Raw genomic sequence first — 26245 nt, forward strand, 5'->3', positions numbered from 1 at the left:
TTCCGTGCTTTTGGCAGGCACACAATATCAGTGCACCTGCGATTTTGACAGAAATTATCGCCCTCGAAGGCTAGACAATGTTGAATGCGCGTCTTAATAATTTCCTGATATTCGTTGCAACAGAGCTAATACAACTGATAAGGCAACTGTGTCCTTAAGGATGGGGGAGGGATGAAATCCAAGTGACGTGCGCCTCAGTACCATCGCCGCCGCACCAACCCTTTTAAAGCTGCGCGCGGCTGCAGGCTCAGTTAATTGTCATACAGTGCACCAAGAGAGAGCAGCTAAGGATAACCGCGATAGACCTATCATATTGTCAGTATTTTTCCGAAGCGAAGGAAGCTAAGGAGCAGGATGATCTAGCCTCGGAATCTAAAGACAAAACCACGAATGTAATTCCGTTACATTCGTCATCGAGCGCGCGCAAAGCCCGCTGAGTTTTTCGCCTCGACACCCGTCTCCTCTTTGAGAGATAAGTTCCCATGCGATTCTTCAGACTCACATTCAAGTGTTTCGTAGATTGTTTTTGAAGGTGCTCTCAAATTCGGTGATTTTCTTTGGGGGCAAGTGTCCTTTATTTTTTTATACACCTCAAATGTAATAAACATTTAATTCTGATCTCCGTCTCATCGTTGCGCGTTTGACATTGCTATACGATAATAGAGATACAAATTATACCTATTCAAGTGACTTATCATACCCTTAAATTAAAAAGGGGAAATAAATCAGATCCTATTCCCATAGGATTGCCAGAAGAAGAACAAAGGACCATCTTCGGGTCCAGAGAAATCGACCCGAACGAATAAAAGCTTAAGAAAGCTGTATCTATTGTCCTGAATCGTCACCGATCTTTTCACTGGTTTCCTCCTCGGTGTTAGTGGGAAATTGAGGGTGCATTGTTTACAAGTGCGTAATTGGCATGGAGAAACCTGCATTCGAAACTGACTGCTGTGCTGTGAACGTGGTCCTCGGGGAGGAGAAAAAGGGTCACCTCATTCCGAACGGAAACGGGCACCAAGCTGGCGTGAACGGAAGCCTCATTGGTGGAACTGACGGGGCAGGATGCGGAGCCACACCTGGCACGATGTCGTCAGTAGAGAAACCAGTGCCAGGGTATCCCGAACGAGAGCAATGGACCAGACAGATGGATTTTATCATGTCCTGCGTCGGCTTCGCTGTAGGGCTGGGAAACGTCTGGCGCTTCCCTTACCTATGCTACAAAAATGGTGGAGGTAAGTTAACCAGTAGCCTAAATAAACCAGTAAAAATCTAAACACAAAATACTGAAATCCCTATAGGTTGATGGCTCTCCTGTCCCATAATAAAAATTCCCTAAAACAATTGAAAATGTGGCTGAGCGAATTGCATGTTGCCTTGAGATGTCTATGTGAGGGATTGTATAGACGTCATAGCATCCAAAGCAATAATCATATGATCAGCTCCTGTGAGGGCACTGCAGGCATCTCATATAGCAGTAGCTCACATTCTTACCCACACAATTATTTTAGTCCATATCAGAAACGGTATTATAGAGAGACAATATCGCTTACAGTGCCCACCTTTCTATATTTTAACGCCAGTTCAGGCTGTCTATCTATTCTACTGGCTGTTCATCGTGAAGATTATCGCACAGTGTACACCGTTCTCTACCCTTGATCAGAGCGTCAGGTCATGCCTCACATATGGGCCTGGGTATGACGCTGTGTGACGGGGGTGGATGTGGGTGAGTCCTGTCCATTTGTATACACATCGTGTTGCTAGAGAATGTCAGAACAGAACTCACATTGCCGCTGTATTATCATTATCATTTGTGTCAAATTGATTGCCATATGCAAAACAAATATATATATATATAATCATAATAATAATAATTTAACAACAAGTATAATTAAACTGATTTGTCCATTTACAGATGAGAATAGTCTAAATTTGAAGAGATTATACATTCAACAGATTGGCTGTGAAACAACATGGAAATTACATTTTTGTTCCCACATCAAAACAGAATTTAGTTTGTGTAATAAACACTACATTAAAACATGACTTACTGCTGTCAATAGAAACCTGTGTGTGGACTTGATGGTGAACACAGCTTACACACCATTCCATTGAAATGGACAAAAAAACAATACCATTACCAGCTTAACATCTCAGACCAGGTTCGGATCTATAAACTCAGTGGAACAAACAATTGGATCTTCTTGTAGTTTCATTAGATTGAAATTGCATTTATTGAAAAAACTTAGTGATACACCCTACTGGCAAGTCCTTCATAAACTTTTCCTAGATAGGTCTGTTTCGACACCCTTAGCGGGTCTTCTTACAGGCTGGGAGACCCAGGTTTGAGACCAGGAAGGGCCTTTACACTGTCGCTGTTTGCAAATTTCGCAACATTGGTGACTGTGGTGGGATTGTGCCTTAGGGGCCATTGGAGAGGTGTGCACAGGTGAGGGACTTGGTATAGTGAAGCGTGGGGACACGCTCTCCTGAACGGTAGGGATAGTGTAACAAACTTTGCCTGGGTAGGCCTGTTACGATCCCACACCCCAAAATAGATCATCCCTATTGGAGCAGTGGTTAGCAGGTCTGCTCATGGACTGGGAGACCCGGCTTCGAGATGAGGGCGTTCACTAAACATCGCTACAATAGTATAATGATGAGGTCTGTCTAAAATATGAGTGTGTGATCAAAGAGAAGTGCAGTGTATCTGCCTCAGTGAAATATCTGTCTCTATGTGCCCTCAATCATCTGGACAGCAGCTAAAATGTACTCAATGAATGAAGGATTTGTCTCACTGAATAAGTGATGCTGTCTCTATGAAAATGTGTATTTTTTTATTTTTTTTAAATAGGTGGCTATTTGAACAAAACTACATAACCATGCACTATCTTTTTTTAATAGAGTATCTAGACAGTGATTGATATGGAGGGATATTATGAAAAACAAAGTGGAATTCATCACTGTCTGTCAGTGAAAGTATGGTGTTTCGGCTTCCAGATAGCTCAGGATCTCCAGAGTAACAATATATATTTAGTGTAAAAAATGAACCCAGAGAGGTGAACCTGAATAAATACTGACTATATGCTACACAAGTATTTGGTTGGTGTATAGAGTTAAAGAAATTGAGTAACGAATGAAATTCCTCTGAATCCCCCAGGCTAAAAATGGTATTAGGGCTCCGCTTGGTGTTATTATTACACTTGGGATCCATGAGCAACATCATCTGGGATAATGTTTCTATGTATCCATCCAACTATTTGGATAATGGATATCTCTGAGGCGGTTCAGGTTGACCTTACCGGTGGTGGGCAAGGAAAGGGCACGGCGACCAGCTGGTGGGAACTGTAAGAGAAAACATCAATACTGTCAAAAAAACAAAGAGCTTCAGTCGTGACCTGACAGTGAGAGAAAAGAGACATGTTAAAGAGACAGGAGCGAGCGTTGGGTGATCCCTTAAATTGTCCTCTTCAAAAATACTTGTTTTACCCCCAACTAGGAGCTCCAAGGTAACATGAAGATGTTCTCCTAGTTCAGGTTGCCAGACTCAGTGTGTGTCTCTGGATTTGTGTAAATTTCCTTGGAAACCCCTGCAGGGTTCTGCCAAATCAAATCAAGCTGCCCAAGTTGAAAAGGTCTTGTTCACACAGACAGAACCAAGCTGCAGCAGAGTAGATCTAATGAGATGGCATCTCTGCCATCCCTCAACTACAACAATGCACTGTGAGGGTGTTTGTCAGTAGACTACCTTTAATGCCCAGGTACATTAAAAATTAAAAATAAACTAAACTAAATAAACTAAACTATTAGATGAATTTCATTTTCTAATTTGACGGTATCCCTCATTCAAGTGAGACTTGGGTTTAAGTCTCTTTAAATCTCTTTCCTATTCCCATCAGTTGTAACATGACAGGTGGATTAGTTGCCATGGCAAATCATCTGCTGTCATCGCAAGAACATTCTTGTCAAAATCTTTATATTTGCCTATTTTGACATGTTATAATGCTCACATAAATGTATTTGTCAAGTGCAAGTATCTTCTTTACCTGTCAGGAAGTATTGTCAAACATTCTATGATTGGTGTCTCTGTACATTGGAGTCTGTATTGATGGCAATTTTTATGAAGTTTTAGAATCTGTCTATACTATCAAAGCAATACAACGACATAGACCGTCTACTCAAAGTACAGTTGCCTATCACCATCATACCTTTTACAATATTCACCATTCTTTGTGCTCCTTTCAAATAGAGAGAAGGCATATCTATCAACGACCACATCGGTAACTATCCTATTGTCACATCCATAAACACATGTTCAGTATATGGGTTCATAGCACGCAGCACAGGTGATAACTCTTCTCTGAGAGTTTGTCTGGGAGCTGTGGGATTTTAGGGTTCTCCTGTGATGGGGTTGCCTTCTCTCTAGCCAGGGCAGTACTGTACTGCGTAGCCTGGCCTGCTCAGCAGCAGCAGCAGCAGCAGCTAGCACCCTGTCAGACAGCAGCCTTACAGCCTGTAGATTTACGAGCTCTGCAGTGAGCTCTCTGATTGTCCTTGGCAGTGTGTCTGCAGCCGTGCAGCGGACTACGTGTTCTCGTCAGAGCAAAGGACTCCAACATTTAAGCCATGTTACTACCCACCAATAAGGCCATTTGGCATTACACTGCAGTGAATATTGTCAGAAGCGTATGTTTGTTATTTCGGTCATCAGATAAGGTCATGCACGGTGTCAGGCAGACTGAGTATGTCTTTGTGTTGTTTTTAGGCCTTCTTTTGAATCAAAACCATAAAGGGATTGTCAGACAGAGTGGGCTTCCAGTTGGGTCCAAGTCAAACACTCATTTGCCCTCTTTTGTCAAAGAATACATAACGTTGAATTTATCTTTATGAATTTATCTTTTTACACAGCAATCTGTAAAGTTTATTTTCTGTCAGCTTCAGTTATCCAGCAATTTGTTTTTAGCAGAATAATGCTCTTTGGCACAGTGTCTAATCAGTGTATGTCACACTATCAACCATCATGGTGGCTTGCCTTTTGCAAGTGAGTCCAGCATCTGAGCAGGTGTGATGCGCAGACCACAGGGTTACAGTACGCTGGCCCTTTGCCCCGAGTGACATCATCTCCTCACCCCACGTGGACGGGCGATTATGAAGAGTGTCTGTTAATCTTTTAATCTCCTTTCTCTGACTGGGAGCTGGTGTGGTGGGGTGTGGTGGGGTGTGGTTTGGTGTGGTTCGGTGTGGTTTGGTGTTGTTCGGTGTGGTTTGGTGTGGTTTGGTGTTGTTCGGTGTGGTTTGGTGTGGTTCGGTGTGGTTTGGTGTTGTTCGGTGTGGTTTGGTGTGGTTTGGTGTTGTTCGGTGTGGTTTGGTGTGGTTCGGTGTGGTTTGGTGTTGTTCGGTGTGGCATGGTGCGGTCCGGTGCAGTGTTGTTTGGGATATGGCTCAGCCTCAGGCAGGGAATGGTAGGCTATAACCCCCAGTTAGGTCAGCTCAATGCTCTGGGGATATATGTAACGCTATACTACATGATGTCACCTCAGGTTAGCAATGCGTTCGGGCAAATGTCTGTGTGCTCTCTGACCTGGCGTTTAGATAAGACTAATTACACCCTGCACAGCTTTTCTGAATGATGTTTATGCTGGTGTAGTGCAGCAGAGAGAATTCATGTTCAATATGGTTGCCTTCCAATAATCTCTCCTTTCTACGATGTGCACTGTGTACTTGTTCCCTACAAATGTAAACGCATTGGATTGGTGTAGGAGTAACGGATATGAAACGCTAGTTTAGTTAGCGGTGGTGCGCGCTAAATAGTGTTTCAATTGGTGACGTCACTTGCTCTGAGACCTTGAAGTAGTGGTTCCCCTTGCTCTGCAAGGGCCGCGGCTTTTGTGGAGCGATGGGTAACGATGCCTTGTGGGTGACTGTTGTTGATGTGTGCAGAGGGTCCCTGGTTCGTGTCCCCGGTATGGGCGAGGGGACGGTCTAAAGTTATACTGTTACATAGGCATGGGCTAGATAGGGAGTTTCTATATACCCTTCATTACCTTTCAAATCCATGAGGGGAAGTGAACAAGTGCACACTTTGGGAGAAAAGGAGAGAATATTGGGACGCAATTTAGGTTTTGTGGTGATCTTTGCAGCGTGGCGTGTGTAGTCATTATAATAAAGTAACATACACGGTATCTCTGCTTGAACGAAGCACATGAATGAAGGGGATGGGTCAACATAAATGCACCGTCATGTTTGAAATGTAAGCTCATCTTTTCTATTCCCGAATTTAGGACACTGCAGTTATTTCTTTTTTTGGATGAACAAGCATGTCTGGCAACAACCTACTGTGCTTTAAAGAGGTGTGCCAATCTCTTGTGCCGTAATCTCATTGTAAACAACATATCCACTAACATGGAGATGACCAAAGGGTGATCTGTCCAAGTTTACTGGCTCTCTTGGGAGTTGAAAATCAGGCTTCATGAGCAACATGTAAAGTAGGGCACTCAGTTGTAGGGGAAAGTAGGGCACTCAGTTGTAGGGGAAAGTAGGGCACTCAGTTGTAGGGGAAAGTAGGGCACTCAGTTGTAGGGGAAAGTAGGGCACTCAGTTGTAGGGGAAAGCTAAGCTTCACAAAATAAGAGATGAAGGACAATTATTGTGTGATTTTGACAGCATGGCACATTGTCATTTACAAATCAATACAATTTGCAATTGTTTTGTTGTTGCTTCAGGAGTAATTATCGCAGGACCATACAAGAGATTGCATCTGTGCATGGAAGATACCATTTCCATGTGAATGTTAGGGGGGGAGGGTGTATGTAGGGTTGCAAAATTCTGGGAACTTTCAATACATTTCCTGGTTTCCTGAAATCTCAGTTGGAGGACTCCCGGACTCAGGAAGGAATAAGCAGGAAATCCAGCATCCTCCAACCAGTTCCTGGAATTTTGCAACCCTAGGTGTAGGGGAGTATTTATATATTGTCATGTACACCACTACAATAAGTCAAATCCAAGTGCACACGTGTCCCATTGGAGCTTGGTCAGTTGTTTTGAAGCTTGTTATAGGCAGGGCCCAGGGATCACCTGACAAAATGATGCACCTGCTGCTCTATTCTTGGTTAACCCAGAACAAAAATCGAGTGTAATTTATTTTTTAGATTTATATAGTCTGTCCACAAGAGATTACACCTGGTCTAACCAACCTCAGTTGTACTGCTACATGCTGCATTAGCTGCTCCTGTTAGTTCACTCAACTAACCAGAAAAAGGGATTCAAAGGCCTGTCAATACTTAGCGTCCAGAGCTGCTCCCGACACTTAATCAAGATTAGAAAGCTTAGCACGTACCATATGTACCTGAATTGGTTCTCTATTTGTGTGACTCAGTTTAAATGTGAGCCTTCCTCATGTTACTGTGAATAACCTCCCCAAAAGTGAAGTATACCAAATATTGTGTTTTCTCTGAAAACATGTAGAAGTTTTGTAATTCATTAGCATTTTTTGTTCATTTAAGGATGGCCATTTATTGAAAAGAGAATTACAGTATCAGTAATTATCATACATAATCACTATATGGTGAGGTGATTGCATCTACCAGCCAAGCAGGACCTTGTTCACCATAATCACATAACTAGCATGTTCACCAGTGGTAACAGCATTACCTCAGTGGGAGATGCCATTAACAGGGGAGTAGCATCTTGTGGACAAATAGCTCCTCTCTTTCTCTCCCTCTCTCACCATCCTCCTCACCTATCCTCTCCTACCCCACTTCACTACACTCTCTCTCTATCTGCTATCTAACTGTTTAATTAAGAGGCTAAGCAGAATCTCAGTCAGGTTCCTGTCTCCTGACAGGCTGGAATGCCTCAGTGGCTCTGCTAGCTCTGACTGGAGTCACGACGCACTACGTAGCTCCTTCCCCTTCTGCGCCATAGGCAGCGTCTGTCTGACTCATCGGCATGCCATCACTGAGTCGGTCCTGTGTCTGTCTCTGCGACTGTCTCTGCGACTGTTGTGTGTTTTGTGTGTGTGGGTGGGTGTGTGTGTGTACACTCTCACACATAATCACTGCCGCTGCTTCTATAGCAAATGCTTTGTTTGCAAATGAACAGTCATTTACATCAGCCCTCACAAAGCCCACATGACTACACATTTTATAGATGCTTGAGAGAGAGAGAGAGAGAGAGAGAGAGAGAGAGAGAGAGAGAGAGAGAGAGAGAGAGAGAGAGAGAGAGAGAGAGAGAGAGAGAGAGAGAGAGAGAGAGAGAGAGAGACAGAGAGACAGAGAGAGAGAGAGAGAGAGAGAGAGAGAGAGAGAGAGAGAGAGAGAGAGAGAGAGAGAGAGAGAGAGAGAGAGAGAGAGAGAGAGAGAGAGAGAGAGAGAGAGAGAGAGAGAGAGAGAGAGAGAAGCTATTCTTCCCTCTGATGCTGGAATCTTTCTTTCAGGTCAGTGGTGTATAGTGCGTGCAGTTCCCCAATCTGACTGAGTTTGTCAGAAATTGCTGTTCACACGTTTTTCCTTTAATAGAGGTGCTATTATGTGTTATTTTCAGTCACACCCTAGATATGTGTTGAACTGTATGAAGGGATTGTGATTGTGTTCTCAGGCTGGTTTACATGCTGAGAGTCCCCATTGCTAATTCAGACTGGGTTGTCAACCCCATCCTCTTCACAAAGGAGAGCCTTTGCTTCTGCGCATCCATGTCTCTTTTCTGTCAGGGAGGAATTGGCTGTTTCCACTAGCCTGCAGAGCCTACGTTACACAACGGGTGGTGCTTTTTATAACGCAGCCCATGGCCCTCCCCGGCGCTCGATGTTAGCCTATCAGGAGACCTCTGGGCTGAAGGTGACGTCATCTCAGCTTCATTCAGTGCAGCACATTGTTCAATGGATAATCTGCGTTATAGGCTGAAGCAGGAGCTGACTATCACTGCAAAGCCCCCTGTCCCTCCCTCCCCTCCCCTCCCACCACTCCTCCCTCCCTCCCTCCCACCACCCCTCCCTCTCCTCCCTCCCACCACCCCTCCTTCCCCCTCCCCCCACCACTCCTCCCTCTCCTCCCTCCCCCCACCACCCCTCCCTCTCCTCCCTCCCCTCCCTCCCCTCCCACCACCCCTCCTTCCCCCTCCCCCCACCACCCCTCCCTCTCCTCCCTCCCTCCCACCACCCCTCCCTCCCCCTCCCCCCACCAACCCTTCCGCCTCCTTCCTTGCTCCACCCCCCCTGTCAGTCTTAAGCCGCTACCGTTGCTGATGTTCATTTGGAATCAGTCAGCCATGGCGTTATTACTGTTGATGGTTTGCCGTGCTCCTAGATCCTGTTTGATGCAAGCCAATGCCGCAAACAGCATCACAGTCACATTTGAACATACTGAAGTGTAGGCAGACGTAGGAGGGGTGAGGTGAGCATGCGTGTTTTCACCGATAAAATGGACTCCCCTTCTGTGCCAATTAGTGGATGAGACTGAAATATGCACTTCCTGCTCACACCCAGTTATATAAGGCCATTCAAATGTAACTAGATGGTAACTTTACATGAAGTAAAGTTGTGGGGCTTGCTTTACCTCTTTAAGAATAATTTTAAATCTATTAAAATGTAATGAGAACACCAACTATAGCTGCATAGACTAAAAGGTAGAAGGTTTTATGTTGCATCCTTGTTACCATTTGATGTCGCAGAGTGATGTTTTCTTTAGGGAACATAAGATGGTGGTTTAATAATGGGTTGTGCAGCTCATACATCCCCCACAGTGACCCAAGGAGTGCATTACTCTACTGTTCCATTGAACACCTGTCTGTTTGTCCCTCACAGGGGTGTTTCTGATTCCCTACCTCATCATTGGGGTTGTTGGGGGAATTCCTATATTCTTCCTGGAGATTGCATTGGGACAGTTTATGAAGGCTGGCAGCATCAACGTGTGGAACATCGCACCTCTATTTAAAGGTACTGAACATTTTGCTCTCTCAGCAGTTTGTGTGGCTGCTCTGAAACATTTGTACAGCCATTTGTCAAGTCTTTTAACTGATCCTTTCGAATAGAAAGGCAGTTTGCAGACATTCACAGCTGTGGCCTATTTACTATGTATTCCTCTATCGCTTTATTCTAAGAGTTGATACACCTTTGTTACATAAAAACCAAGACAGCTCCAATGTTTCTTCCAAAATTGACATTAATGTATAAGTAAGCTCTGTTTGTCTCTTCAGTGCTGAACACTAAACTGTTGAATTGCTCCGTATTCCTCCAGGACTGGGGTATGCCTCCATGGTCATAGTGTTCTTCTGTAACACCTACTACATCATGGTCCTAGCCTGGGCCTTCTACTATTTCATCAAGTCCTTCAACGCTACCCTGCCCTGGTCCACCTGTGACAACCCCTGGAACACGCCCAGCTGCATCGAGATCTTTCATCATGAAGACTGCCTGAATGGCACCATTGGCAATACTACCTATGGCAACATGACATGTGAGGAGCTGGCAGATGGGCGTTCTCCCATTATTGAATTCTGGGAGTAAGTTCTTTACTTCCTCTATCCCAATGAAAAAACACACTATTATATCAAAACTAGACGTTGAACTGACGTCTGTGCCGAAAGTTCTAAGAATAAAACATTGTTATTTGTCACAGTTAATTATTTCAAATATTTTGCAAGTCGTCACTTAGAAAAGGGATTTTAGTAATTGGTCCACAGCATGAAAAGTTATCCACCAAAATTGTTGCAACCCGTATTACGAGCCTCTTCAACCTCTCTTTCGTATCGTCTGAGATCCCCAAAGATTGGAATGCTGCCGCGGTCATCCCCCTCTTCAAAGGGGGAGAAACTCTAAACCCAAACTGCTACAGATCTATATCTATCCTGCACGGCCTTTCTAAGGTCTTCGAAAGCCAAGTTAACAAACAGATTACCAACCATTTTGAATCCCACCATACCTTCTCCGCTATGCAATCTGGTTTCCGAGCTGGTCATGGGTGCACCTCAGCCACACTCAAGGTCCTAAACAATATCATAACCGCCATCGATAAGAGACAATACTGTGCAGCTGTATTCATCGACCTGGCCAAGGCTTTCAACTCTGTCAATCACCACATTCTTCTCGGCAGACTCAATGGCCTTCTCAAATGACTGCCTCATCTGGTTCACCAACTACGTCTCAGACAGTTCAGTGTGTCAAATCGGAGGTCCTGTTGTCCGGACCTCTGGCCGTCTCTATGGGGGTGCTGTTGTCCAGGCCTCTGGGGGTGCCACGGTTCAATTCTCGGACCGACTCTTTTCTCTGTATATATCAATGATGTCGCTCTTGCTGCTGGTGATACTTCTGGCCCTTCTCTGGACACTGTGTTAACTAACCTCCAGACGAGCTTCAATGCCATACAACTCTCATTCCGTGGCCTCCAACTGCTCTTAAATGCAAGTTAAACTAAATGCATGCTCTTCAACCGATTGCTGCCCACACCTGCCCGCCCGTCCAGCATCACTACTCTGGACGATTCTGACTCAGAATATGTGGACAACTACAAATACCTAGGTGTCTGGTTAGACTGTAAACTCTCCTTCCAGACTCATATTAAACATCTCCAATCCAAAATTAAATCTAGAATCGGCTTCCTATTTCGCAACATTTACAAAATAGACTCCAACATTTACAAAATAGACTCCAACACTCTACTCAGCAAATTGGATGCAGTCTATCACAGTGCCATCCATTTTGTCACCAAAGCCCCATATACTACCCACCACTGCGACCTGTATGCTCTCGTTGGCTGGCCCTCGCTTCATATTCGTCGCCAAACCCACTGGCTCCAGTTAATCTATAAGTCTTTGCTAGGTAAAGCCCCACGTTATCTCAGCTCACTGGTCACCATAACAGCACCCACCCATAGCACGTGCTCCAGCAGGTATATTTCATTGGTCACCCCCAAAGCCAATTCCTACTTTGGTCAACTTTCCTTCCAGTTCTCTGCTGCCAATGACTGGAACGAACTGCAAAAATCACTGAAGCTGGAGACTCATATCTCCCTCACTAACTTTAAGCACCAGCTGTCAGAGCAGCTCACAGATCACTGCACCTGTACACAGCCCATCTGTAAATAGCCCATCCAACTACCTCATCCCCATACTGTTATTTATTTTATTTATTTTGCACCCAAGTATCTCTACTTGCACACTCATCTTCTGCACATCTATCACTAAAGTGTTTAATTGCTAAATTGTAATTATTTCGCCACCATGGCCTATTTATCGCCTTACCTCCCTTATCCTACCTCATTTGCACACACTGTATATATGCTTGTTCTATTGTATTATTGACTATATGTTTGTTTTTTCCATGTGTAACTCTGTGCTGTTTCTGTTGCACTGCTTTGCTTTATCTTGGCCAGGTCGCAGTTGTAAATGAGAACTTGTTCTCAACTAGCCTACCAGGTTAAATAAAGGTTAAATATATATTTTTTTAATGAGTGGCCTTTGAATGCTCTGCTTTTAAAGAGCAGTGTGACAGAACTGGTTAGTGTTCTGATTTGGAATCTCATTTGTCCTCGGCCCAGTTTTTCATCCCTCTCTGTTCCTCTAGTCCTCATCATAGTTCTCTTTGATGGTCATCGAGGTCATCAAGTTTTAATGTTCTCATGTGATCCCCGTTGTCCATGACTACCAGAGTGTTTGTTCCCACTCTCCCTTATGGCATGTGCAGGGACATAAGTGCCTTTGCCATGGCTGTAGGTAGAAAATGCAAATGCTGTTACTGACTGACATAGATTTTATTGGGGACAAAGGGCAGACATTTGTTACAGGAGTAGAGCATCATGCCGTTCATTTTCTATCCTGTAACTTAGACAAACGCATGTCGTTTTCATATAGTTTTACTCTATGACCCCCCCCCCCCTCCAGAAACAAGGTGCTGAACATCTCACAAGGGCTGGACTACCCAGGATCCATCAACTGGGAGCTGTTGCTGTGCCTGGCGGCCGTCTGGGTGATGGTGTATTTCTGTGTGTGGAAGGGGGTGAAGTCCACAGGCAAGGTAACTAATACACATTTCTCTGAAAAGCTCATCGTTATCTTATTAGTTATATGAGCACCACGATGGTGACTGCAATGAACATGTGACTCACTCTGGTCCTTAGGTATCTCCTATAGCTAACTGTTATGTAACAGACTATCCTCCGGCCGTGGCAGACAGATTGTTTTACATCAGCTCAGGTCACTGCACTGGTCTCTGATTGGATACCTGCATTAGAACAACTCAGTGGCTAATGCAGCTGCAGTGGAAGGATATTGCTGTGTGGTATCAAACATAGTCTGGAATTATATTAAAAGAGCAAGAAAGGTTACTGAGAAAAGTAACAAATAGAGGTGAAAGGGGGTTAAAATGTATAGATATACAGTTCTCCCAGAGAGAACGAGGAGATAGATTTGTAGCTATAGCCAGATAGGTTTCTAATTTAGTTCTGGCTATGGTAATGGACTCTCAGTCATGAGTGAATGAGAAGGCAGTGTGACTTTTTCCTAACCTTGTGTGATTCACATAGTGCCACCCTCCCCTGCTGTGTGACAGCAAGGCAATGATGAGGCAGTGTTTCTATAGCAACATCAAGAGGACAGGGGGTGTGGCTATGACATATCACAAAGTGTCCCTGTCACATGGTGCGTTCTGATTGGTGGGCAGTTGGTAGGTTGACTGCAGTGCGACGTGACTGGGGCCCTGTGCGAATATTCCAACAGCCATGTTTTCTGCTTGTTGAGGTGGGATCACATCCAAGCCTCTTTAAATGATATCAGTGTTTATCTCCAGTGCTGGTCCATTTTATATGGATCTTTATCAGGATTTCTAGATCACTTTATATGTAGCAGCACTTTCTGTACAGATAATGAGATCAACCTCTAGTGTTCATTAACATTTTATTGTTTTTATATTTATATAGTAATGATATTAAAATTACTTACAGTTTATCTTTAAGAGATCATTAGGTCAGAGCTGCTCACATTTTAGCCAGAAGGAATTTTGATAGATTTTTATTTTTATTATTTAAGGGATAGGCTTAGTGATGTAATGAATTAATGACAATTAGCCATACATCCACAACATTTATAGATGCAATGTATAGAAATGTTCTCTAGTTAATATTACAAGTTTTCAGGTAAGGGCCTATTGAGGTTGCTAATCAAAGATAAGTGCTTGAGTAATGATTATACAAAACAGGTTTGTTATATGAATAAGGGCTTGGTCAGGAATGGGTGTCCTACATTAGCTGTGTATTTAGGTCAAGTAGACTGGGCTACGGAGAGTAGGTAGTCATGCCTGAAGGTGTGCCTGGGCCGCCAAGTCACAAAAACAATTGGCTTTGAAATCTAACAGCCTTGTAGAAAAGCTCTTTATAATACAGTGGTTCATATGGCACTAGGTCAAAGTTCAGTGTTTGAAACGTTCACCTGATTAGATAAAGTCTTCCACTTAGCTCTATCTTGTACGGGTGCTAGGTTGGCAGGAATGCAACAAATGATATTCCCATTGCTCATATGAAAAGTCCCCAGCATGTCACTGTGACTGCAATCCCCTTGTGTCAGACACCTTTGACACCTTTGAAATCTTTGCAGTCTGAAATGTGAATGATCAGCCAAACTGTAGTTATGTACAGTACAGCTCCTCACACTATGCATGTCAATGAAACTACAGTAGGCTGAAATGACATCCAATCATTTTAGGTCTCCGACTGCACCACTCTGCAAGTCTTCTCATAATGTGACATCTACAGGTGTAGGATCTTAATTAGATCACCCTGTTGTTGCAGGACATTTCCTGTACAGCAGGAAATGCAAATGTGTCATGTATTCTAGTTTTAAAAATGCATCTAAATTTAGTCATTTCCTCTTCAACATTTTGGACTTGTATCGAACCCTACAACCCCTACAAAAATTATTCACATTTCCACGCAATAATACAAAAATGTCCAGTTGCTGCAGGATTATTTAATTGCTGTGAGAAACTGGTCAAATTAGGATCCTACATCTGTAACCGAAATATCATATGGATTTAGAATAATGACACTGGTCTCCCTGTTTCGCTGCAGATTGTGTATTTTACTGCCACGTTCCCCTACGTCGTCCTGATCATCCTTCTGGTGAGAGGGGTGACTCTTCCTGGTGCCTACGATGGAATCATGTTCTACATCAAGCCTGACTGGTCCAAGCTTGGCGAGGCACAGGTGCGACCCATCATCCACCCATCTGTCCACAGTCCTAACTGATTGATTATTTAGATTAGTTAACTCTGGTGCTGTGTTGCAGATTAAACTGATCAGTTTTCATTATCGTTACTGTCTGGTAGGTGTGGATTGATGCTGGCACACAAATCTTCTTCTCTTATGCTATTGGGCTTGGAGCTCTCACTGCCCTAGGCAGCTACAACAGATTCAACAATGACTGCTACAAGTAAGTGATATGACAGCTGAATGGTCTCACCTTGGCCTCTTGTTGCACTTACTGTCTCCTGTATGATTCTGACTTGTTTTCTGTGATTATTTCTCCCTTTGTTTTTGTTTTTATTTCTGTCCAGGGATGCCTTCATGCTAGCTCTAATCAACAGTGGCACCAGTTTCTTTGCTGGCTTTGTGGTGTTCGCCATTCTAGGCTTCATGGCAAACGAGCAGGGAGTGGACATCTCCCAAGTGGCTGAAACAGGTATGCAGAACACACTCACACTTACACTACAGAGGTTCTCTTATATTCTGGCATCTCAAAACCTACCATGGTACTAACAGGAGAGTATTACTGAAGGCTTTGGTCCTCGTTGTTAGGAATGCATGAAAGTGTTCATTGAAAGTGTTGATGTCATTGTTTTACCTTCACATTGGCAGCCCCTCTAGCACTGAGGAAGAAAGCCGTACCTCTTCAATAATTTAGACCGATTCCGGTCCTCAAAGCTGAATCCTTATTTTATGCTTGTGCTGCACTTTTGGCAGTGCATTATTAATACGATGAACTTTTAATATAGAAATGACGCACAGATAAACGTGTGAAATGGAACCTTGCTGTACAGTGTGTAAGGATAGTGGGTGTAGCAAGTCACTTGTTTACTCTACAGAAATGTGAAGATGAAATATTGTTGTTTAATGTGTCAGTAATAATATAGAAATATACCAACTATCAAGAAATGATTGAAATGCATGTTTGAATTGAGTCTGTCAGCATTTGAGAAATTCAAAACGTACAAATGTATTTACATGAACTGTATGTAACTTGTACCTCAACCAAATGTTTTCTGCCTGGAGTCACCTGTATTGATTCACAAGGAAATCAGTATTATAGAATTAAGTTCCTCTGATGGAGTGTGTGTGTGTGTGTGTGTGTGTGTGTGTGTGTGTGTGTGTGTGTGTGTGTGTGTGTGTGTGTGTGTGTGTGTGTGTGTGTGTGTGTGTGTGTGTGTGTGTGTGTGTGTGTGTGTGTGTGTGTGTGTGTGTGTGTCTCGGTATGTTTGTGTACGAGTGTGTGTGTGTGTGTGTGTGTGTGTGTGTGTGTGTGTGTGTGTGTGTGTGTGTGTGTGTGTGTGTGTGTGTGTGTGTGTGTGTGTGTGTGTGTGTGTGTGTGTGTGTGTGTGTGTGTGTATCTGGGAATGAACAGTATGTTTTCGTGTGTTTGTGTATTTGTGTATGTGAATTCTGTGTGATTCAAGAGAGAATATTCTGAGATCTCTTGGTATAGAGTATGAAAGACAGTGATGTGGAAGATTTGTCTGTGTTTGTACGTGCTGGAATAGATGATCTGTATGAGTGTTTGACAGTGAGGGGGACGCAGTGAGGAGAGATTGAGACATTGGCAGTGGCCATGTATTTGTCCATAACATCTAAATTGTTGTAAGAATTACATTTTTGTTGTGTGTGAATTAACAAGAGATGTGTAATTACCAAACAACTGTCACACATAACTGATAATTATTTGTATTAATAGACTTTCAATGCACATGACATTCACAACTAATTCTATCCATTCAGTTATTAATAGGTTTACTGGAGAAGATAGCATCTGTGTGTGGCACGCCTCTGACATATCGCATGCTTTCACATCAGTGCTCTTGCATGTAACTTCCAAAAATAATCACATTAGTTTGCCAAATCAGTAAATAGTTTGTCCATTTTCATTCAGTGTCTTAGCTCTCTCTCTCAATCATTATTTTAATTGAGTATTGACTTATTGAGAATAGTAGGGAAATAGGCGTGTGTAGTCCATTACTATCTGCACATGTTATTGGCTTCATGACAGTAGTTATACACACAGTCAGAAACACACTGGATTGAACCATCCTGGACTTATCATCTATGAAATCCATCTCTACATATCACAACATATTCTTTACTAATAGCATACTGAATTATACTAATATTTTACCCTGTAAGTTTAAATATTCACTATATTTATTCAGAAATACATTAGCACTATTATAATGTCGAACCCCCGTGTAGAAGAGTAGTCAGCTATGACCATAGCCATGCTGTTAAGGAATGAACACAACAAATAAACCTGTCAATTTGAGTCACTCTTCATGTTCCCCAATTAGTGCAGTGCATACCTGTCTCCTCACCAACCAAACCATGCATGAGATTTTCAATTACTGGACCATCTCATCAAGGAGACGATCAAACTCAAGTACAGCAGGAGGTTTAGACCTGTACATCTTCGGGCTGGATTGAATCCTTCGAGGAAGTATCATGGAAGATCTGTGTTGGAATGTAAAGGTCATTTCTGATTGAGTCGTTTACCGTAAATGGAATCTCCATGGGAACATTGCCTTTAAATTTCAATCCAGCTACAGCGCGGATCTTAACGTGATTCTTCCGCGAGACGAATTGAAACCAGGCCCTTAGTTTCATCTCATCATACGAAGCTAAATTTGACCAATTCCAATACATTGTTTTGGCAGTAGTCATCTGTAAAGACACCACTGGACCGGGATTTAACTGGAAGTACAACAAGGGTGGCCATAGAAGTATTATGTCTGTCATTTATATGACATATCTTTTATTTTATTAGATATCTTAAGCTGTATCTGTAAAATATCTATGATAGCTCAAATTTGAAATATGCAATATTTAAAAATATATTTTTGTCCTAAGGACACCCTTGGTGAACTTAAATAGTAGTATTCCTCTACCATCCCCCAGCACGATTCTGTTAACATGGTAGACAGACAGGGGACTTTGGACAGACAGTGTTACTGTGTTGCAGTAGCACAGTTGAGCAGGATTTTGTAGGAGGCAATTTACTAAGCACTGCTATTTACAGTGAAACTAATATTGAGTTAAAGTCCATCTGTTACTGCCTGCCCACACGCAGAAGGAGAGAGGTGGCGATGAAACTGATAGGCCTTGTTTAGCCCTAGTTCCCCCTCTCATTTCAACTGTACAAATAGCTTTCTGTCACTCAATATTTACTATACTGGTACTACACATGAGTGCAGTTACTGTGTGTGTGTGTGTGTGTGTGTGTGTGTGTGTGTGTGTGTGTGTGTGTGTGTGTGTGTGTGTGTGTGTGTGTGTGTGTGTGTGTGTGTGTGTGTGTGTGTGTGTGTGTGTGTGTGTGTGTGTGTGTGTGTGTGTGTGTGTGTGTGTGTGTGTGTGTGTACGTGTGTGTGTGTGTACGAGTGCGTGTGTGTGTGTGTGTGTGTGTACGAGTGCGTGTGTGTGTACGAGTGCATGTGTGTGTACGAGTGCGTGTGTGTGTGTACGAGTGTGTGCTTGTGCGTGTGCGTGCATGTGTGTGCGTGCGTGTGTGTGTGTGTGTGTGTGTGTGTGTGTGCAGGACTGCCTGTGAGAGTGTCAATAGGAGTGTGATTTTGTGAGAAGGTACATTAATGGATCGAGCCCCTGATTTTGGTTCAGCGTTACACTCCTGTTTCTTTTGCAAGTTGGTACGAACGAAAGAGAAAAAGTCCCCTTCCTCATGAATCTTCTTATCCTTTTAACAGGGTTTCGGTTTATTTTCCTCAGTCCCATTCTATATGACTTGTGATTGACATCAGTTCATTGATCTATATCTCTATATATCTATATTTTCGATTTTTTAAGTATTAATTTAAGGATTATTTAACCAGGAACTTTGCCTCTTGAGATGTGCACATCTCGCTTTCAAGAGGGGTCCTGGAGCTGACTACTGTTGAAGGTAAACATCTGTTATCTAATGACAGCATTTACACCTTAATCCAGCCTAGTCAAAATCAGAACCAATGACTGCATTGACCGACCGCAGCAGAGGACAGGGCTAGAGAAATCAAAGCAGTGACATGACAACATTTTCCAAGCGTAGGCCCAAATTCCCAAATCTAACTTTACTAAACCCAAACACAATAAAAACATTAACGGTAGAACTAACTTATTCGATAATTGTGTGTACACACAAGACACCTGACAAATTCTCTACCCCAGGCAGCAGCCCCATAGCCCCATAATCTGCAAACATATCCAGAGCAATTTGCAAAACATATGTGTTTTCAAGTTATTTTCTTATTTTTTGTGTATGAACCTTGCAGTAGTTGCTATACCAGGACTAGTTCTGGTGGTGAAAGTACAGTGTCATACATCTTCACCTGTTCCATCCCTCTCATCTTCAATGAAAACATGGACCTATTTATAATGACACAACTAAAATTCTAATTTATCTAGTGAAATTTGTATAGTTGAAGCAGTTGTAACTGTAAAGCAAATATTGACCACCTCTCTCTTTGCTACTTCAGTGCAGTGTGTCTATAAACTACAATCTAAATTATGGTTACAACCAAGTACAAGCGGAGTACAGCGAAAATCTCTTTATAATGCAAATATGTACCATGACCTTAAGTTTGTGAGGTCGCTATTATAGATGCATTTCTATAGGTAGTGCAACTGTTTTACTTTTACTACCATAGTTAAGGCTACACAAGTTTAAATCTGCTATTTAAACTTGGTTGACTATACACTACCAAGTATTTACAGTAGTCAGCACATCCAGCCGTGTGACGCTCACCTGGCTTAAATTAATGTTACTATAGCTCCTATTTATTCATATGCATTAATAAAACGTTTGTTTGAGCATCATAAGGCATGAGCATCATTGATTCTTTTGAAAGTACCTCACTAACAATATACAAAAAAAAGCTAGAAAGCATGACGTTATACAATGCACATTGTTGTTAAACACTGAAATTATCATTATATCTAGCTACTGCAATGACGTATTTAAAAACTAAAGCCGCACTACTGTTGCGTTGACGGAATGCACAACAACACAACAATAGAATCAGACAGGAGACAAAAAGGCAGCCAACATTGTCACATCCAGCTTTTGCACAATAGCACCTCACTCAGGTGCCTCTCTTTCTCTCTTTCTATCTCTCTATCTCCTTCTCCCTCTTTGCTGTACTGTACGTATGTGTGTAGAGTGTGTCTGTGTTAAGGGCTTAGTCTGAGCTGTAGGGTTGAGTCTCTCATCCCTACTTCTCTTCTACAGGTCCTGGCTTGGCCTTTATTGCGTATCCTAAAGCTGTGACTCTGATGCCAATGCCCCCGGTCTGGGCTGCTCTCTTCTTCTTTATGCTGCTCGTACTGGGTCTTGACAGTCAGGTAGGAGCAACTTTACACTACTGGACACAACACTTAAATGGTTGCCATTTGTTACAAACTTAAAGTATCTGGACCAGATTACTCTCAATCCACCAAAAAACTGGTTGTATCAACAGTGTTTCTACCTCTTTTCAACCCCCCCCCCCCCCCCTCAACGTGACAACAAAGAGCATTTCCTAGTATTTTTCACTTAACTTTGTACTTAAATCCAATGACATGTTGTGTTGAATTCACATCAGTTGACAACTCAACCCAATGTAAATCAAAACTAGACGTTGAACTGATGTCTGTGCCCAGTGGGAAGCTTCCTGAGTACAATTATATTTGTGTTTTCTCCTCTTCTATCCACAGTTTGTTGGAGTGGAAGGTTTTGTAACTGGGATTCTAGATCTGTTTCCTGGAAAGTATTACATGCGCTATAAGCGGGAAATCTCTGTGGCAATCTGCTGTTTAATGTGCTTTATTATAGATCTCTCCATGGTTACACAGGTAAGACACTACCGTTTGACGGGCGCTGATTCCATATTGTGTAACATCCATATCAGATGGTAATCACAAATGATTCCCAATGATGAATTATTTCTCATGTGTGCCAACAGGGAGGGATGTATGTCTTCCAGCTTTTTGATTATTACTCTGCCAGCGGTATGACCCTGTTATGGCAAGCATTCTGGGAATGCATAGTTGTCAGCTGGGTCTACGGTAAGAAACATTCACCTTTGTGACAATTGATGTATAAAGAGTAAATACAAGTTTTATTAGTCGTATGTACAGGATACACATGGTATATACCGTATACCAGTATTGGTAGTTGTGCTTGTCGTCCATTCTTAGACAGCTCGAGTCTCTAACCGTGCCATTCTGTGTGTACAGGTGCTGACAGGTTCATGGATGACATTGCTCGTATGATTGGTTACCGGCCTTTTCCTTGGATGAAGTGGTGCTGGTCGTTTATTACTCCATGTGTTTGCATGGTAAGTGATGTACAATACTATACACACACGGTGGTGTAGTGGAGGGCGTACGCAAGTATACGCCATATACCCACTTCTAGTTCAGTGGGCATCGTGTACACTCAAGTCTTAATCCCCACGATGCGTATCAAAATGGTGTAGTGGAGGTAAACACTGTATCATTTAATAAGGCTGGTGGAACAGATCAGAATATCTAGCTTAAAATGTTGGTCAAGTATTATTTCTTCACATTTTAGGCACAGCAACGTGCACACGGCAGTAGTCCTTCGGGCAAATGTTACAAAAATGCAATCTGCGGGAATATACAGTTCTAAAATGCGCACAGCAAATGCACACGATTTCATGGACAGAGATGGAAGTATCTGTTAGCTAGAGGGGAGATCTAAAGATGCAACAACGATCATAGGTTGCTCATTTGATTAGGATCATGCCTTTGGCTGCTAGACGATGAAATACAGTTGAAAGAAAACCAATAGAACAGGAGAAAGCATATGAGGAAGTCTTTATTAAATAATACCTCCACATTTGGTGGGATTTTAGCTATAGGCTACTTTGGAGCAAAGTAAGACATGACTCATATAATATGAAGTAAAACATGCAAGTTCCAAATAATGAATGAACATCTGCTAGATGGAAAGGCTTTCCCGAAAACCTTCTCTATTAAATGTTAACTACAAAGTGGTCTATGCCTAAGTGTCAGAATGATATCATGATTATTTTCATCAATCCAGTTGCCATTTGTTTTGCTAAATCCATCTCATATGTGTTACAAAAACACCTCTAACTAAACAACAGTGCTAGGTGCATGCATATTAGAATTAAAGGGTAACTAAACAACAGTGCTAGGTGCATGCATATTAGAATTCAAGGGTAACTAAATAACAGTGCTAGGTGCATGCATATTAGCATTAAAGGGTAACTAAACAACAGTGCTAGGTGCATGCATATTAGAATTAAAGGGTAACTAAACAACAGTGCTAGGTGCATGCATATTAGAATTCAAGGGTAACTAAACAACAGTGCTAGGTGCATGCATATTAGAATTAAAGGGTAACTAAACAACAGTGCTAGGTGCATGCATATTAGAATTAAAGGGTAACTAAACAACAGTGCTAGGTGCATGCATATTAGAATTAAAGGGTAACTAAACAACAGTGCTAGGTGCATGCATATTAGAATTAAAGGGTAACTAACCAACAGTGCTAGGTGCATGCATATTAGAATTAAAGGGTAACTACACAAAACAATATAAACAACTTTGATTTTTCCCAGACCTCCAAAGTGTTCTCCTGATGTGGTTAGAGCATTGTTATGGACTTAGAACATCCAATTGAGTTTTTCTACAAAAAAAAAAAAGTGATTGAGACCGAAAACCTGACTTAGTTGACAGGCTCATTCATCAGTGTCAATAGTAAGCCTACTATTAGCCTACTTGCACAGTACAGCTTGGGTTGTCCTGACTGTGAAAGACCAATATGGGATTGATCATTTTAGGTCATTTGTGGTCCTTCTGTAGCTCAGTTGGTAGAGCATGGCGCTTGTAACGCCAGGGTAGTGGGTTCGATCCCCGGGACCACCCATACGTAGAATGTATGCACACATGACTGTAAGTCGCTTTGGATAAAAGCGTCTGCTAAATGGCATATATTATTATTATATTAGGTCATTCAGAGTGTTCACTGTTTCTCATAGAATTTTTCACATAGGGCAACTTTCCTTCGGGCCGTTTGAGAAATGTTTGTCAAATGAGATAATACCCACTTTTCCAGACACCAATACACCACTGTATACACACCTCTAGTCATGACTACATAGCCTGTCATTGTACATTTGTGCTTAATTGACCTGCCTGGTAAAATAATCATGTTTTTTTTGTCCTTCCAAAGGGTATCTTCCTATTTCACCTGTTCAACTACAAGCCTCTTACCTACAACAATACGTATGTGTACCCATGGTGGGGTGAGGTGATTGGTTGGTGCATGGCTCTGATGTCCATGCTCTGTATCCCTGTCAGCGTGTTGTACAAGCTCTGCAGGGCCACGGGAACCTTCAAGGAGGTCAGTATCAATATCATACTGTGCTCCTTACCAACATGGGTGGCAGCTAGCCTAGCAGTTAGAGGGTTGGGCCAGTAACCGAAAGGTCGCTGGTTTGAATAACCGAGCCGCCAAGGTGAAAAATGTATCGTGCCCTTGGGCAAGGCTGATCACAGTGAGGGAAAAAAGTATTTGATCCCCTGCTGATTTGGTATGTTTGCCCACTGACAAAGAAATGATCCGTCTATCATTTTGAAGGTAGGTTTATTTGAACAGTGAGAGACAGTATAATAACGAAAACGATCCAGAAAAACGCATGTCAAAAATGTTAGAAATTGATTTGCATTTTAATGAGCGAAATAAGTATTTGACCCCTCTGCAAAACATGACTTAGTACTTGGTGGCAAAACCCTTGTTGGCAATCACAGAGGTCAGACGTTTCTTGTAGTTGGCCACCAGGTTTGCACACATCTCAGGAGGGATTTTGTCCCACTCCTCTTTGCAGATCTTCTCCAAGTCATTAAGGTTTCGAGGCTGACGTTTGGCAACTCGAGCCTTCAGCTCACCTCCACAGATTTTCTATGGGATTAAGGCCACTCCAGGACCTTAATGTGCTTCTTCTTGAGCCACTCCTTTGTTTCCTTGGACTTGTGTTTTGGGTCATTGTCATGCTGGAATACCCATCCACGACCCATTTTCAATGCCCTGGCTGAGGGAAGGAGTTTCTCACCCAAGATTTGACGATACATGGCCCCGTCCATCGTCCCTTTGATGCGGTGAAGTTGTCCTGTCCCCTTAGCAGAAAAACACCCCCAAATGATCATGTTTCCACCTCCATGTTTGACGGTGGGGATGGTGTTCTTGGGGTCATAGGCAGCATTCCTCCTCCTCCAAACACGGCGAGTTGAGTTGATGACAAAGAGCTCCATTTTGGTCTCATCTGACCACAACACTTTCACCCAGTTGTCCTCTGAATCATTCAGATGTTCATTGGCAAACTTCAGACGGGCATGTATATGTGCTTTCTTGAGCAGAGGGAACTTGCGGGCGCTGCAGGATTTCAGTCCTTCACGGCATAGTGTGTTACCAATTGTTTTCTTGGTGACTATGGTCCCAGCTGTCTTGAAATCATTGACAAGATCCTCCCGTGTAGTTCTGGGCTGATTCCTGACCGCTCTCATGATCATTGCAACTCCACGAGGTAAGATCTTGCACGGAGCCCCAGGCCGAGGGAGATTGACAGTTCTTTTGTGTTTCTTCCATTTGCGAATAATCACACCAACTGTTGTCACCTTCTCACCAAGCTGCTTGGCGATGGTCTTGTAGCCCATTCCAGCCTTGTGTAGGTCTACAATCTTGTCCCTGACATCCTTGGAGAGCTCTTTGTTCTTGGCCATGGTGGAGAGTGTGGAATCTGATTGATTGATTGCTTCTGTGGACAGGTGTCTTTTATACACTCCCTTTAAGAGTGTGCTCCTAATCTTACCTCGTCACCTGTATAAAAGACACCTGGGAGCCAGAAATCTTTCTGATTGAGAGGGGGTCAAATACTTATTTCCCTCATTAAAATGCAAATCAATTTATAATATTTTTATCATGTGTTATTCTGGATTTTGTTGTTGTTATTCTGTCTCACTGTTCAAATAAATCCACCATTAAAATTATAGACTGATCATTTATTTGTCAGTGGGCAAACATACTAAAAATCAGCAGGGGATCAAATACTTTTTTCCCTCACTGTAACACACATGCCCTCACAAAACCTGTGGAACACTCAACACAGTTGAATGGTCTTTTTGAAACATTGGTCAACATTAATATTTCTATTAGATTATGAAAATAATGGTGAAGACTTAGCATCGAGTAAGGGAAGGTGGAAAGGAATAAGATGTGGGAAGAATAAAATGCATAACATACGAAAGTGTAAATAGTTAAGGGAAAACCGTGGAAACCTCAGTTGACAGTTGACAGCATGTAGCCTACTCTTTGAATATAGCTTTTTAAAATGTATTTTAATTGAATTCTCACCCATCAGAATGAGTAATACAGCAGTTTGATTAGTATGGGTCTCCATGTCCTAAAGGAGCATGTTTTCTCCTCCTTCAGCGTTGGGAGAAGCTGACTAAACCACAATGGGGTCCCCATCACCTTGAATACATGGCGCCTGATACTGACATAAAGAGCCTGGCCTCCCTCTCTGCCAGCACAGAAGACAACAAGGTTATCATCTTTGAAAGTGGTATGTAGGCTGTAGCCTACAGGAAAGCCTTTGACAACAGTCTAAAGACCAGATGATAATTTATGTAATAATTGATGTATTCATTTGGGTTGATGACACAATCAAAAAGGAATCACCTGGTAATTATGTGCAAATAATTCGAGGATGCAGATAATGTACACAGACGGTTCTCAACACCTATACAAAATCAATTCACAACGGTCTATTGGACAGTCGATCATTTTCACCTGGGATGTTGATAATCAATGTCCTGATTGGTCCATTCTATATACAGGTGCCGTATAGTCTTTGGGGGGGGGGGGGGGGGGGGGGGGGGGGCGTTGATCTGATACCCAAACTGTCCCTCCCTGTCTGTGACTCCATCAGGCCAGAGCCATAGTCTACCAATGTGTAGCCCACCACCTCACCCAGTATGGCAGAATTTTT

The 26245-nt window shown here is 42.6% G+C and overlaps 1 protein-coding gene across 1 annotated transcript; it reads left to right on the forward strand.

The window, feature by feature from the left end:
• Window positions 1-265: 265 nt before the first annotated feature.
• On the forward strand, window positions 266-26108 carry slc6a8 (solute carrier family 6 member 8). Its single transcript, XM_046364911.1, has 13 exons — window positions 266-1232; window positions 9797-9928; window positions 10230-10494; window positions 12871-13003; window positions 15051-15185; window positions 15308-15411; window positions 15536-15660; window positions 20458-20570; window positions 20922-21059; window positions 21170-21272; window positions 21444-21544; window positions 23431-23601; window positions 25687-26108. Exons 1-13 carry the CDS (start codon window positions 920-922, stop codon window positions 25825-25827), a joined length of 1974 nt encoding a protein of 657 aa, XP_046220867.1. The 5' UTR covers window positions 266-919; the 3' UTR covers window positions 25828-26108.
• Window positions 26109-26245: the final 137 nt, after the last annotated feature.

This window comes from Oncorhynchus gorbuscha, linkage group LG10 (assembly GCF_021184085.1).
Source record: "Oncorhynchus gorbuscha isolate QuinsamMale2020 ecotype Even-year linkage group LG10, OgorEven_v1.0, whole genome shotgun sequence".
In the NCBI taxonomy this organism is placed as follows: Eukaryota; Metazoa; Chordata; class Actinopteri; order Salmoniformes; family Salmonidae; genus Oncorhynchus; species Oncorhynchus gorbuscha.